The sequence below is a fragment of the Bos grunniens genome, chromosome 25 (genome assembly GCF_055505025.1).
Source record: "Bos grunniens cultivar Pamir isolate PY7600 chromosome 25, Bosgru_T2T1.0, whole genome shotgun sequence".
NCBI lineage: Eukaryota > Metazoa > Chordata > Mammalia > Artiodactyla > Bovidae > Bos > Bos grunniens.
The window spans coordinates 39,053,113-39,070,859 of record NC_141189.1 but is presented as its reverse complement, the minus strand read 5'-3'; the positions used below and the strand labels follow the sequence as shown (position 1 = coordinate 39,070,859).

The 17,747-nt window shown below is 54.3% G+C and overlaps 3 protein-coding genes across 11 annotated transcripts in view; 1 reads left to right on the top strand and 2 right to left on the bottom strand.

Annotated features, from left to right (window-relative positions):
- The first annotated feature begins 960 nt into the window (after nt 1-960).
- LOC147345486 (uncharacterized) lies at nt 961-2,097 on the top strand. 2 transcript variants are annotated; one of them, XM_086375986.1, is made up of 3 exons: nt 961-1,370; nt 1,447-1,715; nt 1,827-1,942. In XM_086375986.1, the coding sequence occupies exons 1-2, from the start codon at nt 1,310-1,312 to the stop codon at nt 1,686-1,688; spliced, it is 303 nt and encodes a 100-aa protein (XP_086232112.1). In that variant the 5' UTR covers nt 961-1,309; the 3' UTR covers nt 1,689-1,715; nt 1,827-1,942. The 2 variants fall into 2 exon arrangements, with proteins under 2 accessions (XP_086232112.1, XP_086232111.1); XM_086375985.1 differs by having other exon boundaries at nt 1,165-1,715; nt 1,827-2,097.
- A 109-nt stretch (nt 2,098-2,206) lies between these two features.
- Nucleotides 2,207-7,951, bottom strand: ROGDI (rogdi atypical leucine zipper). The gene is made up of 11 exons (XM_086375982.1): nt 7,889-7,951; nt 7,733-7,804; nt 6,954-7,036; nt 6,659-6,713; nt 5,905-5,985; nt 5,169-5,264; nt 3,872-3,970; nt 3,409-3,522; nt 3,284-3,333; nt 3,053-3,179; nt 2,207-2,757 (listed from the first exon to the last, which is right to left on the bottom strand). The coding sequence occupies exons 1-11, from the start codon at nt 7,931-7,933 to the stop codon at nt 2,716-2,718; spliced, it is 864 nt and encodes a 287-aa protein (XP_086232108.1). The 5' UTR covers nt 7,934-7,951; the 3' UTR covers nt 2,207-2,715.
- Nucleotides 7,952-8,380: 429 nt separating this feature from the next.
- GLYR1 (glyoxylate reductase 1 homolog) overlaps nt 8,381-17,747 on the bottom strand; it is a 31,755-nt gene continuing 22,388 nt past the window's right edge. For 2 of the 8 annotated variants that reach the window (XM_086375972.1, XM_086375977.1), the window contains 6 exons: nt 16,522-16,632; nt 15,739-15,840; nt 14,875-15,037; nt 14,379-14,558; nt 13,643-13,767; nt 8,381-10,515 (listed from right to left, as the gene is read on the bottom strand). In XM_086375972.1, the coding sequence (XP_086232098.1) occupies nt 10,441-10,515; nt 13,643-13,767; nt 14,379-14,558; nt 14,875-15,037; nt 15,739-15,840; nt 16,522-16,632 (756 nt within the window). In that variant the 3' untranslated portion in view covers nt 8,381-10,440. Of the gene's footprint in view, nt 10,516-13,642; nt 13,768-14,378; nt 14,559-14,671; nt 15,038-15,738; nt 15,841-16,521; nt 16,633-17,747 lie in introns of all 8 variants that reach the window. The other 6 variants (XM_086375975.1, XM_086375978.1, XR_015154821.1 and 3 more) reach the window with 5 other exon arrangements.

Below are 17,747 nucleotides of genomic sequence, written 5' to 3'. Positions count from 1 at the left end.
TCCAATTTTACCTCCCTCTATCCCTCTAACCGGAAAAGGCAATGGCACCCCACTCCAGTACTCTTGCCTGGAAAATCCCATGGATGGAGGAGCCTGGTAGGCTGCAGTCCATGGGGTCGCTAAGAGTCAGACACGACTGAAGTGACTTAGCAGCAGCAGCATCCCTCTAACCCATGAAATTAAAAGACGCTTACTCCTTAGAAGGAAAGTTACGACCAACCTAGACAGCATGTTAAAAAGCAGAGACATTACTTTGCCAACAAAGGTCCATCTAGTCAAGGCTATGGTTTTTCCAGTAGTCATGTATGGATGTGAGTTGGACTGTAAAGAAAGCTGAGCGCCGAAGAATTGATGCTTTTGAACTGTGGTGTTGGAGAAGACTCTTGAGAGTTCCTGGGACTTGCAAAGAGATCCAGAGTCCATCCTAAAGATCAGTCCTGGGTGTTCACTGGAAGGACTGATGTTGAAGGTGAAACTCCAATACTTTGGCCACCTGATGCAAAGAACTGACTCATTGAAAAAGACCCTGATGCTGGCAAAGATTGAGGGCAGGAGGAGAAGGGGATGACAGAGGATGAGATGGTTGGATGGTATCACCGACGCAATGGACACGAGTTTGGATAAACTCCGGGAGTTGGTGATGGACAGGGAGGCCTGATGTGCTGCAGTCCGTGGGGTCGCAGAGTTGGACACGACTGAGCTACTGACCTGAACTGATCCCTCCAACCCACCACCGTCTTCTTCTGTCTTTTTTTCACCTGTGAAGCCAACAGAGGCTGAGGGCCAGGCTGTCCCAGGTTGCTACTCTGGTCTTTTGAGAAAAAGTGACCCACAGTAAAAAGGCCACCAGGCCTGTGGCCTCTTGCCTGCTCCCGCAGCACTTGCGGAGGTTCAGAGGCAGAAAGCACAGCTGTGGGGCACAGGGCCCGCCCTCTCTTGAGCTCCTGGGGGGTGGGGTTGTGCTGGGGGAGTGGTGGGAGGCGGGGCAGGTTGCTAAGGCCTCAGGTCCTGTGGACCTGGAAGCTGGAGGCAATCTGTGCTCCCTGGACCTAGGAGCCGCCTGGGGCAGTTCCAAGGTAGGTGGGGGTCCGGGGATGGGGCTGCTTTGGGGGGCGGGTGGGAAGGGGGTTGCCTAGGCCAGGGTCAGGGGAGGTGCAGGAGAGAAGCAGGGTAGGGGTCAGACTCCAGGGGGTGGTGTGGGAGGACAGTGCAAGGGCTGGCCTGCAGCAGCCCCAGTGAAGCCAAGATTCTGAGGGGCCCTCTGTTGGGGGTGGCTGGAGCAGGTGGCAGCCAGGACCTCCCAGCTGAGATGGAGTGGACGATCCTGCTCTTCCACTCCAAGTGGACCATCGCCTTTGTCTTCGGCCTCGGTGAGTGCCGCTCAGCCCCGGCCCCCATCAGCCTCCCAGGCCCAGGGCCTTATCTGGACCCCCGTCCTGCCCACAGTGGTCGTGTTGCTCCTGCTGCTGTTTGTCATCAACTCCAGCTGTGGCGGCTGTATTCCCGGCTGTGGCAGCTGTATTCCCGGCTGTGGCAGCTGTATTCCCGGCTGTGGCGGCTGTATTCCCAGCTGTGGCAGCTGTATTCCTGGCTGTGGCAGCTGTATTCCCTGCTGTGGCAGTTGTATTCCCTGCTGTGGCAGTTGTATTCCCGGCTGTGGCAGCTGTATTCCCTGCACACCCTGCTGACAAAGCTGCTCCTTCGGGTCCCAGAAGGTGAGTTCCGAGCACCAGGGCCGGGCGGGCACTGGGACAGCGAGGAGCTGCAGTAGGTTGGGCAGGGGGCCAAGGAGTGAAGTCACTGGCCCGACTGTGCCTCTCTTGCAGGAATCCACCCCTACCCCAGGGATTTGATAACTTCGCCTGGACCCTTAATGCGGACAGTCCCTGCCTCCCTGTCTTTGCCCTGCTGGAGAGTAATAACAAAACCTTGTTCAGCCAAAGCCTGAGTCTAGAGCTCGTCCCATCAGGGTGGGCAGTGCGGGTCCTTACGGCTTCACCGAGAGCCTACTGGGTTCCCCAGCCTTCAGCTGGCATGGCTGTTACCAGGAGACCTTAGGTGACATGCTGTAGCCACCCAGCCACTGTCTGTTCACCAGCCCACTCAGCCCCTCAGTACCTGGGAGGCCAAGTCTCTGGGTACTCGGCCTGGCTCACTATCAGGGGCCCTTGGCCAGGTCCCCACCCAGACAGACAGACAGAAGGGCTCCAGGCAAAGTCGGACAATCTTTATTTCTTGGACACCCCACCAGGGCTGCTGAGTGAATGCAGTCAAGGACACTATAGCTTGTGGTGGGGGGCTTCTGTCCTTATTCTCTCCTAGCCCACCCCTCAGGCTCAAGCGTGAGGGGGTGTGTGGCTGCCCCTCGCCCTCCTAGGGGTGGGGCCAGGCAGAAGGTGAAGGGGGAAGGAAGGAGAGCCTGGCTCCAGCCCAAGTCCAGAGGCTTTTGCCCTGTCGGGAGGCCAGGGTGTGGACTGGAGGCCACTTTGTGCCTCCTCACCTCCCCCATCCAAAACAAAAAGCCCATCGGCGTCCCTTCCTCCCAGCGGATCGTGTTCCATCCTGTCTGTGCAGGGGTGACAGGCAGGGTCGTGTGAAGGGGGAAATAAATAGCCTGCAGTACCCGGCCCTGGCCGGCGCTCGGGTGGGGGTGTGTGTAGGGAGGATGGACGTCCTGGGCTCAACTCCCAGGGGACAGGCTCTTGGGCGCTCTGTTCAGAAAGGCCTGCAGCTCCAGTAGCTGGAGAACACAGAGATCTGGGGAGGAGGGAGACGGAGGACGTGATGAGGGGTCGGGCCGGGGATCTGCCCTGCTGCAGCCTGTCACCCAAGGGCCAAGCAGCCGGAAGACAGTGCTACTGAGTGACATCATGGCCCACCCCTGACTGGTGTGCACAGAGAGTGTAACAGATCTTAAGATCAGGGGGTGCTTTGGAGACACACAAGGAGCCCTTGGCATCCCCGCCCCCACCCCAAAAGGGGCTGAATGGCCCGTGGACTGGCTGGCCTCCTCGGGGTGAGGTCCAGCCCGGCCCTGACCCCGTGTCCCCACCTTATCCTTGAGCTGCTGGCAGAGCTGCAGGGAGACAGTGAAGAAGACCAGGGCGTCGTTGAGCCAGGGGATCACTGACTCCACCTTGTGCACGTGGCTCACCTCCAGGCGCTGCGTGCCCCACTCGCTGAGGGGAGACGAGAGGGGCCCTGAGGGCGGCCCAGAGGGCCAGGGCCCCACCCTAGGAGGGGCGGGGGCGCTCCTGAGACCCCTCTCAGGTAGCATACTTACAACATGGCCCCGGGGCTGTGCAGTACGGCGCCTCCGGCTGGGCGGAAGTTCTAAACAAGAAAGCATCAGGTGGGGTCAGGCCTGGGACCACAGGGCGGGCGAGGGCAGGCTGGGTGGGGGCTCACCTTGGTGGAATTGGGCTGCAGGGTGTGCAGCTGGTACACGGTGAGGCAGAGCTTGTTGAGGTTGATGTAGACGTTGACCAGGAGGTCAGAAGGCAGGGTGGGGGCGAACATCCGCTGTTGGGGGAGGGCCGGGCATCCAGGGGGGATGAGGGCCAGCAGGCATGTCCCACCCCCGCCCCTCCAACCATTATGGGGGGAATCCCAGTCCCCAGCCCGTGGACTGGGGCCTTCTGATTCTTGCCAGGTGCTCCGGGTAACTTACTGCACCACTGGGCTTGGACACCAGTGACCCGTCTGAGGGGTGGGGGGAGATATATTTTGGGGATTCAGAATGGAAGCCAAAGACCCAATCCAAGAAAACCGCACAGAGAACTCTGTCAACAATCTGGGGCCTGCAGGACGCCCTGGCACCCCTGTGTCCCTCCCGCCTCTCCTGGAGCAGGGGTAGGCCTGAGGCACTGACCGTGAGGCCGCTGGCAGCAATCTCCGGCAGAGTGAGGGTGGCGGGAGTGGTGAGCCGGTTGCGGGCTCTGGTCAGCTGCAGCATCACGGCGTCCATCAGCTGGGGGAGGAGAGCTGGTCACAGTGGCTGCCAGGGCAGCCCCATCAGGAGGAACCAAGTTACGGGAGCTCCCAATTCCTTCCCTGGGGCTCACAGACTCAGGCCCTGAACCTCTGCAGCAGGGGGCTTGCTAAAGATGCGGTTTTTCGGACTCCAGCTGGGGGTGGGGGCAGGACATCTGTGCTGCTGACCACCCACCCGGAAGGTTCTATTGTCTGGGACCCGGGGTCCTGGTCCAATTGGGGTGGAGGAGCCCGGAAGTCAGTCCCAGGGGGCCAAGGGCTTTGAGGATGAGGGTTCAGGCAGTGAAGGAGCTTACAAGGAGGGACCCTAACTCAGTTTGGGTGTAAGGAGTCAGGGAGGGCTTCCTTGAGGAGGCACTGGGATGGGTGAGCTGAGGCCTTAAGGTGGACAGGAGCCCTGTTTTCACAGGTGAAGAAGGAAACTGAAGCTCCATAGGTCCAAGGCCGCACGGCTGGGGAATGGTGGAACCTCTGGAGACTCATCTCCTCCCTCTGTGTGGGAGCAAAGCTCTCAGAGACCCAGTGCCCACTGCTTCCAGCTCTTCACCCAGCTGCTGCTGGGGTCACCTGGCTCCTGGGAAAGGCAGAATTACTGGGCTGCACATTACACCCCAAAGGACACTCACAGTTCTGAAAGGGACTTTGGTCCATCTGGTTTCGAGTTTTCATATCAGGCCCAGAGATGGCATGCAAACCACCCGAGGACACACAGCAAGTTGGAGGCAGGGCTAAAGCGTGAACTCAGGGAACCTGAGCTCATCTTGTCCCTTCACACCACGTGGACTCACTTTGTTAATTACAGAAGCTTTTCTGTTCCTGACAGTAATACCTGCAGCTCCCATCTACTGGGTGCTTACTAGAAGCAACGTCACCCGCGTTGTCATGATGGCAGGCATGACAGCTTGTCCCCTCCTTTTATCAGGTGAGGGTACTGAGGCACAGAATGGCTAAGTAAGGGATTTGAGGTGGCCTGGCTCATAGTGCAGGCCCTGGGATCAGAACCCACATCTGTTTCTGGGGCCTGGGCGTGAGCCATTCAACTGGCTGGAAGGACATGGTGTACACCAAGAGGTGAAGGGTTGACGCTCAGCTTCACCTGAGGGTGGGGGCAGAGCTTCCCAGGGGACCAATCGGTGGTCAGGGAACCGGGCTCTCCCACTCCTGAGGTGGCTCACCTTGAGGACCTCTGCTCCCGTCCTGAACTGGTAGCTCTCATCTCGGTTGGCGAGGAGGTAAATGGCTTGGCTCACGTGGTTCCTGGCATCTTGGATCTAAAAGCAGGGCCCACTGAGCGGTCAGTGGGCTTGGCCTCGGCAGGGAAAGGTGCCAGCCTCAGAACACCCATGGTCTCTGGGGGCCCAACCTAGGATCCCTACCCTGAGGGGGCCTATCTTCCTAGAAGGGCTGGGGTGGGTGCCGCCTGCCGGGCCTGGCTGGTGCAGTGAGGCGGCCTCAGTCCCCGGTCCCTTGCAGCTCACTTTCCAAAGGAGGACAGAGGGTAACAGAGGAAAGGCACAAGATAATAGACTGCTCAGCTTTCACAAGGAAACAAGGTGATTGGGGGGCGGGCGGCGGCGAGGGAAGGCAACTCTTTAGCTGAAGCCTGTGCAGTGGCAAAAGTTGGGGGAGTGGACTCCAGGCAGAGGGACAAGCCCAAGCAAAGGCCGTGAAGTGGAGACAGCTGGTGGCCAGTGAGAGGGGAGAGGGAGGTGGCAGAAGCCAGACCCAATTACAGGACAGGCTAGGAGACCAGGCACTGCCCACCCCAGCTGCACTGCTAGGAAACATCTTTGTAAGCCTGCTGCAGCCACAAGGCCCCGCAGCGGCCAGCCCTGGAGGCCTCAGCGCTGCAAGGGCCTATTCCTACCTGCCCTTGTGCCTTGGGCCCCAGCCAGGGAAGGGCCCAGTTACCTGCTGCAGTTTCCATTGCTTGTCCTCCCGGAAGGCAAAGTGCAGCAGCTGGTTGTTCCTGGGCATCTTCAGGTTCACGTCCTGCCAGGCAAGGGTGGGCTAAGCCGGGCAGAAGGATGTCCTCCTGCCGCTGGCCACTCTGAGCCCTTGAGCCAGGGGGCAGAAACTGTGTGTGTGTTGGCTCGGGCCCGAGCCACTCCATGTGGGAGAGGGGGAAGAACATGGCCATTTGGGCTGGGGCAAACAGGGAACAGGAAACAGGAACTCAGGCCAAGAGGAACCACAAAGAAATGAAAGGGAAAGGTGGCTTCTGCTGGGAGGGAGGAGGTGAGTGGTTGTGGGCAGATGGAGAACATTTGCAGGTGCCAAGGGATGTAATGCCCACCCGAGGAGGAGGAGGACCTTCCCCCAGGCCTTGGCACCGGCTACAGGATCAAGTGCAGAGAGAGTTAAGATGTTGGTCTGGGGCCAGCCTAACCCCGGGGCCAGGCTATAGGTAGTGCCGTGTGCAAAGCACCACCCACCACCCACCTCTCAATGGAGTAACACATCAATCTCAGAAGCAGGTTACGGGGGTTGTTGTCATTTTCAAACAAGGAAACCGAGGCCCAGAAAGGTCAAGGATCCTGCCCAGAGTCACACAGCTAGTGGGTGGCAGAGCTGAGCTAAAGCAGGAGGCCTCCCCCCACCCCCCGACTCTTGCCCACTGGCTGCTCTGGTGGCATGGGAAGGGGCCAGGGGCCGGGGGACTCACCGCCTGGCTCAGCGCATCTCCCTGCAGAGTCAGCACGCCCTTCACCTGGTCTGTGCTACAACACGTGGGGGTCAGAGCAGCACCTGCAGCTGCCCCACCACCCCAGCCTCTCAGTGGGCTCTCACAGGATAGTCCAGCCTGTCCCACTGCACACCCTCTGGACGCTGGAGCTGGAATCAGTCTGCAGGGCTGGGCCGTGGCCACACCACCAGTCCTAGAAGGTATCCCTAAGGGTCCCTCCTCCCAGAAGTCCACCCCTCAACCCCACCCCGGTTTCCACCCAGCCCAGGCTCACCCACAGCTGCCCAAGACGAAGTTCTCCTGCTTCGTGGGCCCCTCGGTGCCTGAGCCTGGCAGAGTGAAGCGGAGCGAGGCCTCCTGGGGGGCAAAGGGGAGTGGGGTAAATAAAGTTCACCGACTCCAGCCCAGCCTTTGCTCCATAAGCTCCGCTCCCAGGGCCCCTCCCCCACGGCCAGTTTCAGTTCCTACCTGAACCCATACCTGCTCCTTCTACATTCTCTGGGGGTCTACCGTGTGTCCCATACAGGATAGAGGACCCAGAGACACCCTCCCCGTTTGGTTGACGAGCTTGGAAGTGGGGAGCAAAGTCTGGCAAGACAGTAGTCATGGCAACCGGTAATTCTGGCCTTATCAGGCACCGCCTGGACATTTTTTTGTATTTCCATTGGCTATTTTTTTTAATCTTCACAACAGCCCTGAGGGCGGTACTGCTATCTCCCTTTTGCAAAGGGGAGGCCCAAAGAGATCGAGGACTTGGCTGAGGTCAAAATGCTGGGTCCTTCAGATAGGAAGTTAAACGTCAATTTCAAAGAGTAGCTTCCCCGACTCCGGGGCTCAATCCAGGTCCGCATCCCTGGCAGGACGGCTTGTGGAACTGGGTAATTATCTGCTGGCGCCCCGGGGTAGACGCTTTTTAAGTCCTAGGACTGAGTCCGGGGCCTGAGGGCAGGGCCTGGTCTGAACACCGCACGTCGGGTACGCAGCAGCCTCAGGAGGCCGAGGAGGTAGCCGCGCTGGGGGAGGGTGGGCGCCCGCACAGGTCTTCGAGGTTACCTTGAGGATGTCCTGCAGTTGCCTCAGCACGGCATGCACCTCGTCGTGTAACAGCCAGCGAAACTCCTCCTCCTGAGGGGATAGGCCCGCTGTCAGCCGCCGCGGCCCACGACCGCCTCCCTCCCGGCCCGGCCCGGCCCGGCCCGCGCGCCTCACCAGCACCGCCCGCTCCGCCGCCGTCGCTGCCATCACGGTCGCCATCGCCGCCGCTCGCTGCCCAGCGACCGTCGCGGGTGCGCGGTCAGCTGGTGGCGCCCGGGCCCACCCTCGCCGCCGATTGGCTGCGCGGGCACCCGCCACGCCTCCAGCTCGCAACGCCGCGAGCGCCGCGGACCTGCCCCCGCCGGCTCGCCCCGAACACCGCGGCGCCGCGAGCTCTGGCTGCAGCATCCGCAGCCGTTCACCAGCCTGGGCGCGGCGCTCGCTCGTCCCGCCCCTCCTCGGCTCTGATAGGACGCCCTGTACTGGGCACGCTCGGCGATTGGCCGACGGTATGGCTAGCTCTCGCCGCACCCGGCGACTGGCCGCCTGGGTAGCCTGTTCTACCCGGGTCTCGTCTCCTAGCTCCGTTGGTCCCGGAGGGACAACCCCCTCCTCTCCCGCGTGGTGCTCGGTGTCAGGGCGCAGACCACCCCACCAAGGTCACAGTTGTGTTACCAAGAAACGTTTTTATTTTGCTTGCAGTAGCTTTTTGTTAATTGCACAAAATCATGTTTTTGCCATTTAAACATTATCACACAATCCTATTCTGAAAGACAAATGTTCATTAAAAACAAAGCAAAAATAAAAATTCACAACCTTAATTACCTAGATTTGTCATTTAAAGGTTTAAACGAAAAAAAAAAAGGGAGTGGTGGAGGAGGGGCTTTCTTACAAGCTTTTCACAAGTGTCACATTTTCTCCTTTTAAGAGAGAAGGATCTCAAAACAAAGGTGAAATAGCTTAAACAGAAATATTCATAAAAAGGAACTTTACAGAATTGTCAACAATATTAAGACAACATTGACTAACCAGTTTCATTACAGCATCTTCCCCCACCCCCACCCCCGTGTCCCGCTAGGATTAGAACAGGCTTTGTGTTCATACAGAATTCAAAATCCCAGTGAAATTAACAACTGTGTCAAAAACCACAGGCATCTCCCCTGCCCTCCCCACCCCCATGTTTTCTGAGATCCCCTATCCTGGGTTCTGATCAGTGGAAAAGGGCCAAAGCTGCGAGGGGGAGGGGCACACACCAGCGTGGCCACCTCAAATTGTGTTTATCACTATATATCCACTACAAATGCTGAACTTCCGCACAGCCTGACTTTGGAGAATCCAACCCACGCAGGGGGAGAGAACACTGACATCCTTTGGGTGACTTCTCCTTGTTCTCATGCCACGTTCCAAGCCCCTCTGGTCCCCTATCCAAGGAGAAATGCTCAGATTCACTTCTGAGGGTCAGTGAGCTCTGGTAATGTCAAGCCTAGACCTCCTCTTCTCTCCTGACAGACCCCAGGGCCCTGAAAGCACCGAAGACCAAGCTGCTGGCTTAAGTGAAGACACTCATTTCTGTTTCAAGAGCAGAGCCTAAGAAATGGTCGTCATTGGTCAGGCTGGGTATGGACCAACGGAGGAACAGACAGAATGAAATACTGTCTCCATGGGAGGAAAGGGGGAAGGGAGGCAAATGGAGAGAGGTGGGCACACAGAGGACTTGTGCAGGGACAGGCTGGAAAAGGGGGGACTGCTGTGAGGGGACCTGGGTCAGAGTGGCTCTTCAGAACCAGGTGGAGGGTCTGTGGCATAATGGAAACAGGAAGGAAGCCCCTTCCCCCATTCACTCCTCAGTGGTTGCCCTCAGGACCCCTTCCCAAGGGCTGGAATGCAAATCCAAATACTACAACAGCCTGGTGAGGAAGTCGGATCCCAGCCCAGGCTCCACAGTGACAGTGACATCTGGGACAGGTGCGCAAAAGCAGTGAGGAGAGCAGGCTTCCAGGAGGTTTGCCTAGGGTGGGCTGTTTGTCGCTTTCCCTGGAAAGCCAGAGGCCTGTCTTTGCTTGACTGTGTCCATCTCTTTTCAGCTCACAAAGGCATTTATGGAGAGTTGGTTGCACACTGGTAGCTTAAACGTGACAATCCTCATCAGCGGGTCACCTGAGGTTGGAGGGGCCATGCGACCCTCTGCTTAAGAGTCTTGCTGGCTCATCGTAGCCTAGAGCTCCTCTCCGCGTGGAATCCAGTGGGGGACAGTGGACAGAACCACAGCCTCTTCACTCTGAGGGAAGCAGTGGGAAAGCTTCCAGTTCTCACTGCTGACTTGAGTTCCTCAACTGGAAGGGTCGGAGATAAGACAGCTCGGAAGAAGGGAAAACAAAAAAGCCAGGCAGCAGTTTCTGGGCAGCTTCTATCCTGGGGCAAGAGCCAGTGTGGTGTGTGTGTGTTTGTGTGTGGGGTGTGTGTGTGTGAGAACACACAGCCACCTAGTCCATGGCCAGTGCCCAGCTCAAGAGCCTCCCCACAGGCCACTCCTGCTGACACCCCTCCTCTCTCCAGGACCTCCAGGGGAGGAGCGATGCTGTGTGCTGTGCTCATGGCAAGTCTCAAAGTCTGTATAAAAGGAGATGGAGACAGGTGGACTGGTCCAGAGTTAAGTCCCAGGACCCCAACTCCATGTGAGGAAGAGGGGGTCATAGGGAAGACAGGGGTGGGTTGGGGTCAAGGACTTAGTGTATATAGGCTCGGTACACGGCAGACATGTCATTGTCAGACTGGTCCAGTGCCTTGGCTCTTTTGTACACCTGGAAAAAAACAACACAGGTTTAGTCTGGCCACAGAGCTGACTTACAGAAGACCTGCTTCCTAGAGGGGTTCTAGGTGTGGTTAGGTGGGTAGGTTCTGGACCCCAGGCTGTCTGGGTGTGACTCCTGGATCTCCCAGATCTGGCCTGACCTTGGACTAAGTACCTCAGTTTCTCTGTGCCTCCAGCACTGCTTCTTGATTTCATGGGGAGGCTAACAGGGTTACAGTGAAGGTTAAATGGACTGAGGGATGTAAAGTGCTCAGGGCTCAACACTGGTTAGTAGTTACAATCACATCCCTTCATCTGAAGACGCTCCGAGGCCTTCCCCATTCTCTCTGGGCTGCTGCCCCTGTCCTGCCCCGTCAGCTCCAGGGCCTTCCCCGTCATCCATCTGAAGTACCAGCTGCGCCACTTTACTCGACCACCTCCATCCCTTGACTCTGTTCCATTTTATTCACAATTCTAACCTTCTGGAATTCTTCCTTGTTGAAACATTTATGTGCTTACCTTGTGCCTCCTTCCATTAGAATGTAACCTCTACAAGGAAGAGAAGGGGCTGTACTATGTCCCCAGAGCCTAGAATGGTCCTTGGCAATTAACAAACAGCCACTCCAAAGGTACCAGGTGAATATGAAACAGTGTGAGAAAACTTAAAAAAGCCATCGTTCAATCAGGGCAGGCCCATGTCCAGTCATGTTGAAAAAATGCAGCTGGACACAAGTGTATTTTTTTTCTATTTTTAAACATAGTTCAGTTGGAGCCATCATGATTGATGTCCATTACAGCTCAGGTATAGCTGTGAACTCAGAACAAAGGCTAAATAAAGACCTTTTTCAGATAAAAGAGAACTAATTGTTGCCAGCAGACCTGTGTTCAGGAAATGCTAAAGCAAGTTCTTCCAGCTGAACGAAAAACAATACCGAGAGAAATTCAATTCTTCAGAAAGGAAAGGAAAGAACTGGAAATGGTAGAGAAACAGAAACATCTTTTCTCTGAATATCTTTAGAATTCATATGGTTACTAAAGCGAGACACTCCAACAATGGTGGGCTTAAAATAAAAGCAAACATAAAATATAGGACACTTGTACACTAAAGCAAGGGTTCTCAACCTGGGGTCCTTTTGCTCCCCACCTGGAGCGACATCTGGTAATGTCTGGAGACATCTCCTATCAGCCAAGGGGGTGCAGTCACATCCAGCGGGTAGAGGACAGGGATGCTACAATGCACTGGACAGCTCCCACAGCAAGTGTCAGCAGTGTCCAGGCTGAGGAGCCACTTCCAAGGATGAGAGGGAGGAAGTGGTAAATGGATACACATTTTCCGTAGAGGGCCAATCTAGGATGTGAAGTTAAGATGCATACAGTAATCCCGAGAGGAAAGACAAAATAAAGATGATGCACTTGTTAAAAAAAAAAGCCATAAAAAAAGCCAATAGATAAAAAATGGGATCCTAAAAAACATTCAAATGTTCCAAAAGAAAGGAGAAAGAGACAGACAAAAGCCAGGGGGACAAATGGCAATCAAATGATAAAACACTAGCTCCAAATTCAACCACACACCAACAGACTTCAAGACAAAGTCTATATGGTAGTGGACTACTTAGCCTTAAGATCCTGAACTCCAAAACAGTGGAAAACCTAAACTCACAACATCTAAATGGCCAGAAACCACCATGCTCCACTGAGAAATGAACCAAAATGTCTGTTTCCAAGTCCATGAATCCTGTAGAGTCAGGGAGGGGCAAGTGGAGACCACCTGGCAGAGAAGTGCTCCCAACACAAGATACCACAGAACCCTTCAGAAGTAACCAGTTACAGACAAACTCATCAACGAAAAACTATACAACAGCCAGGAACTTCACTGCCAAGAGAGAACCTGAAGGTAAGACAAGAGGAACCAGAAATTGTACTGCAGCCTGGAAGAGTGAAGTAAGTACTCAGATGTTCAGACAGACAAGGAAGAGAGAGACACAGAATTCAAGGACTGAAGATTAGTCAACTATGAAAAGGCAGGTTTGAAGAATGGTGCTGTGTATTTTTTACTGATTTTTGGTTGCACTGCTCAGCTTGCTTGTGGGACCTTAGTCCCCCAACCAGGGATCAAACCGAGGCCCCTACCAGTGGGAGCACAGAGTCCTGACCACTGGACCCTCAGGGAGCTCCCCAGTACTGTGTATCTGTATTTCTTTGCCTCTACAGGAAAAGCCACTAGAGACCTCTATTTAACTTGGATAAAAATGTATACAGCTTATAGCACTTGGAAGAGAGAACTTCTAAAATGAATCCACATGATTTATATATGTGTCTCACAAAATGTGGTTCTTACTGCAATTCAAAGATAAATATTGCTCAGCTGTTGTTCTGAAAGGTTATACTTCTATCAGATTGAAATAAAAGATATAACACACGGAAACTGTAATCCTGAGAAGGCTATAGTGGCCATATGAAAGTCTGACAACAGACTTCAAGACAAAGATCAAGATGGACACTTCTTAATAACAAAAGGGCAAATTCATCAGGAAGGCAGTACAATCATAAACGGCTAAGAGCCCAATAACAAAAACTTCCAAAGATACTAAGTGAAATGGACAAAATTAAAGGGGAAACAAATAATCCCACAATGATAGTTGGAGATTTTAACATCCCTTTCTTGGCAATTAAAAGAACTGGAGAAAAAGGTCAGTAATGATGATCTGAAAAAATACTACCAGCTATCTCGACCTAACTGATATATGCAAAACAGTCTTCTTAAGTGAATATGGCACACCCACCAAGACAGACCATCTGCTAGGCCACAAAACAAGTCTGAATCGATGCAGAGTTAAAAGCCATATGGAGTGTATTTTTTGACCACAAAGATACATTAGAAATCAATAACCACTCGATATCTAGGAAATCCTTTAGGATTTTTACTCATATTTGACACACTTTTAAGTAACCCACAGGTCAAAGAATTCCCAGAGAAGTCAGCATGGACTGGAGGAGACACACAAGCCTAAAACCAACAACCTAAGACTCCCCCTTGGAGAGGTCAGACACAGCCAAGCCAAGGCAAAGTCGCAGAGGGGCAGTGCAAGGGAGACAAGGGAATTCTGCAGGCCCCACCCACAGCCTCCTGCAGTTACCTCATTGGCTGCAGCAGCCATGGGGGTCGGATGGTTGACGGCATCACCTAGCGCAATGGCTAAACGGAGATCCTTCTGAATGTATTTCAGGTAGAAATCGGGCTTAAAGTTTCCTTGCAGGATATCTGAGGAGGGAAAGGCATCCACCAGAAGAATTAAAAGGATCCTAAATAAGAAAACATCTGGAGCACTGTCAGGGCTCAACACCTAGCATTTCCTCCTCCTCAGACACCCAAGAGACAAGTTCCCAGCCTGCACCCCCAAATCCTACGGGGCTTCCCTTAGAGCTCAGCTGGTAAAGAATCTGCCTGCAATGCAGGAGACCCCAGTTCATTTTTGGGGTCAGGAAGATCCGCTGGAGAAAGGATAGGCTACCCACTCCAGTATTCTTGGGCTTCCCTTGTGGCTCAACTGGTAAAGAATTCGCCTGCGGTGAGGGAGACCTGGGTTTGATCCCTGGGTTGGGAAGATCCCCTGGAGAAAGGAAAGGCAACCCACCCCAGTATTCTGGCCTGGAGAATTCCATGGACTGTATAGTCCATGAGGTCGCAAAGAGTCAGACGCGACTGAGCGACTTTCACTTCACTTTGACTGGGGGCCAGACTGACTGGAGAGGATGTGTCATTCACACAGAAGGAGCTCCCCAAGAAGACACTGCTCTGTGATGGCTGCTTGACCCAGCTCCCCAGCTAGAACCAAAACTAAAACGCAGCAAGAGCGGTCAAAGGCAACTTACTTTGGCACTTCTGGTCCAGGAAGATGCTGGCCAACTGTCCCTGATTGAGGATGTCCAAGAGTGTCTGCTGGGACTGGCCTGTCACTTGGGCCAGGGTGAGCCCCTCTGCAATGGTGGCCATGAAGCTCCCCTGGACCATGTTCACAATCAGCATCATCTTAGCTGCGTTGCCAACCTCACCTGCCCAGGGCAAAGAACTGCGGTCACACCCAGGAATCCCACGGGGAGGGACTTTCTGCCCACCCTCACCCCTGCTCGGACCCACCTCTACACCCAGGGGAGGCCCCATTCACCTGCCCCTGACAGAACTGGCTCTGACCCTTCTGGCTCTTCCTCCTTGCAGGCACTGACTGTGCAAGTCAAAGAAACCTTCCCACGGGGGCCCCAGGCAGAGAGGCCGTGCGGGACTGACGCTGTCCTCAGGGTGGTCTAGAGGGGATGTGGCCCACCCAGCCTCCAGGCCTGCAGTGGCCTGACGGGTGGGCAGGCGTGTTACCTAGAAAGAAGGAGGTCTTCCCCATTGCCTGGAAGCAGCTGCTGCAGTCCTCATACAAGCCCCTGTCTCCGGCCGCTAAGATCACCAACATCCCATCATTAGACAGCTGCTGATTCCCTGAGACCGGGGCTTCCAGAAAGCGGCCCCCCCTGGACACAATCACCTGGAAAGAAAAGTCACAGCTTCTGGAGGCTGTGCCTCTCACGAAGGTCTTGGGCAGGAAGCAAGGAGCACACAGGGGCTGGAGCATCAGGCCCTCCACGCTGAGCCCCATAGCGGACATGTGTACCAAGGTGCTGGGCTGATGCTGGGGGAGGACCAGCAGACTGTCCTCCACCAGATGCCCGAATCCCACGCAGGAGACAGCGAGGAGCTGGGGGTCCTCAGAGGCTCCCATTACAAAGATATCAGCAACACGACCACACTATGGTTTGGCCGACCACACTTTCTACGACAGACACTGCCCTTCTTTGATTTCAGCCACTCTTTGAACACACATGGGCCACAAGTCACCACCACCTCCTCACCTTGGCCCAGTGGCTCAGGGTGGGGGAATATCCTGCTAGTATCAACTGCAGAAAGCTATTTAAACCACAAAGACCCTGCTGGCAGATTGGACTGCTTCCAACTGAGAGGCTAGCAGCTACGGGACCTGACGCCTCTCCCAGCTAAGAAGCACTTCTCCTGTCTCAGCCATGCAGACTAGCTGTAGACTTGAAGGCAGAGAGTGAAAACAGGCTAGAATCCCATAGTCTCTGCTGTGGCTCTGGAGTAACTATGTGGCCCACACTGGGGTGCGGTGAGCCTGGGCCTTGGGCTCCAACTGAAAGGACGCTGGAGGGCCAGCCTGAACGAGGCTGCTACCTGGGCCAGCTCGGTGACTGTGTCAGCGTCCACCGTCGACATGTCCACGTAGCACTTCCCGGGGCGGATCCCCTGAAGCACGCCACTGGGGCCCAGCACCAGCTGTGGGGACACAAGGGAGAAGCAATAGCCCAGGCTCCCAGCCAGAACCCAGGTGACCCTCAGATCTAAGGTCAATGTCCTGCTGATTTTTTTTGGCTCATTTCTCAAACAGAAGCTATTAAAGCTCAAAAGAGAAGAGCATGTAAATAAGCAAGGGAAAGAGAAGAATTTATGTTATGTTCCCATTTACCTTCAAAAAGAATATATGTGTATTTCTTTTTAATAAAAGCCTCCCACTGAAAAGATGAAAGGTCAGTATTTATTTTTTGGCTTCTTTGGATTTACCTGGATTAGTTTAGTCACGAGTTCAACAAGATAACTAATGCACTTGAACTTTTAAAGCATACAAATACAGTGACAGCTAAATATAGGAACTTGGCACATGGACCAAAGGCACACTCAGCCTCAAAGCTTCCAGCTCACCAGGAACACGTGAGCTTGTCAGGAACCATTTCAGCACAGACCTCAGGGACCCCAGTCAGTGTCGTTCTTTGTTCTGAATTAAAGGAAGTCTTGTGTTCAGTCTACGCAAACATCCTTCACAATGGGAGATGGCCCCCAAATGGGACACCCAACCCCCCACATGCAGACACTCACTCGGTGTGCAGGGGACAAGGGGAGGAGGCCAGCCAGCGTTCCTGGCCACAACCTGAGACGCTGAGGGGAGGGAGGGATCCTTACGTCCTTGGCTGCCTTTGGGTCCGACACGCAGGCAAAGGTGATGTCACAAGTTGAAACGACTTCAGCGGGGGTTCTTCCTAGGCGGGCCCCCTCCTGGATGAACAAATCACACTGCAAAAGTCACAGATCCTAATGTGAGCTGCAGGCAGTGCACAACACACACACTAGCCAGGCCAGAGACACAGCGCCCAGTGCTCCTGTGTGGCCTCCCAAGGCAGGCGGTCTGACTGCTCGAGGGGAAGTGGATGGGAGCCCCTTAAGGACAGTCTTGTGTGTCTGCAAACTTGGTGCCGAGGATGCACGTTCCACATTCTGCTCCACAGGAAGCACAAAACAAGTGTCTGCTGGAGGCTTCCTGAACCAAGAATGGGACATGAAAAGTAATTGTCCACAGCTCTCTGTGGCTGTCTCAGCTGTGGTGAAATCTGCCCAGTGCTGTGTGAGCCGGGGAAGCAGGGCTAGGGCCAACAGGCTGCCACTTCCTACTGAATTGCTTCGGGTCGGGGTGGGGGTCGGGGTGCGGCACAAAAAGCACTAACTCTTCTTTTTAAAAAAATAAAATCACCTGAACTATCTCATAACAGAATATATCGTTAACATCTTGGTCTATTTCCTTGTTCTATGGGCACTAAAAAAAGTATTTAGAATAATTTGGACCTATGATTTTGTATCTTATTTGCCCCACTGAGAGACATATCTGAATTTACCTAATGGCTCTCCTGGCCCAATTATAAAAGACCCCAACAAATACATGTAAGGGACTTCCCAGGTGGTTCAGTGGTAAAGAATCCACCTGCTAATGCAGGAGATGCAGGTTCAATCCCTGGGTCTGGAAGATCCCCTGAAGAAGGAAGTGGCAATCCACTCCAGAACTCTTGCCTGGAAAATTCCATGGATGGAGGAGCCTGGTGGGCTCTAGTTCATAGTTTTGCAAAAGAGTGGGGCATGACTTAATGACTAAAACAACAAGAAGGGTAAAACTTCTTCTTGCAGGTCAAGAAGCAACAGTTAGAACCAGATATGGAACAACAGACTGGTTCCAAATTGGGAAAGGAGTATGTCAAGGCTGTATATTGTCAACTAGCTTATTTAACTTCCATGCAGAGTACATCATGAGAAATGCCGGGCAGGATGAAGCACAATCTGGAATCAAGATTGCTGGGAGAAATATCAATAACCTCAGATATGCAAATGACACCACCCTTATGGCAGAAAGCAAAGAGGAA

What these genes read in the sequence shown, in the direction of transcription:
- ROGDI (XM_086375982.1), bottom strand. Translation starts at nt 7,933, where the DNA reads ATGGCGACCGTGATGGCAGCGACGGCGGCGGAGCGGGCGGTGCTG. An exon ending in GAGATGCGCTGAGCCAGGCG is followed by an intron (nt 5,986 to 6,658) that starts GTGAGTCCCCCG and finishes CTTGCCTGGCAG; the next exon opens with GACGTGAACCTGAAGATGCC. An exon ending in TGCAGCCCAATTCCACCAAG is followed by an intron (nt 3,334 to 3,408) that starts GTGAGCCCCCAC and finishes TTTCTTGTTTAG; the next exon opens with AACTTCCGCCCAGCCGGAGG.
- LOC147345486 (XM_086375985.1), top strand. Translation starts at nt 1,310, where the DNA reads ATGGAGTGGACGATCCTGCTCTTCCACTCCAAGTGGACCATCGCCTTT. An exon ending in GCTCCTTCGGGTCCCAGAAG is followed by an intron (nt 1,716 to 1,826) that starts GTGAGTTCCGAG and finishes CCTCTCTTGCAG; the next exon opens with GAATCCACCCCTACCCCAGG.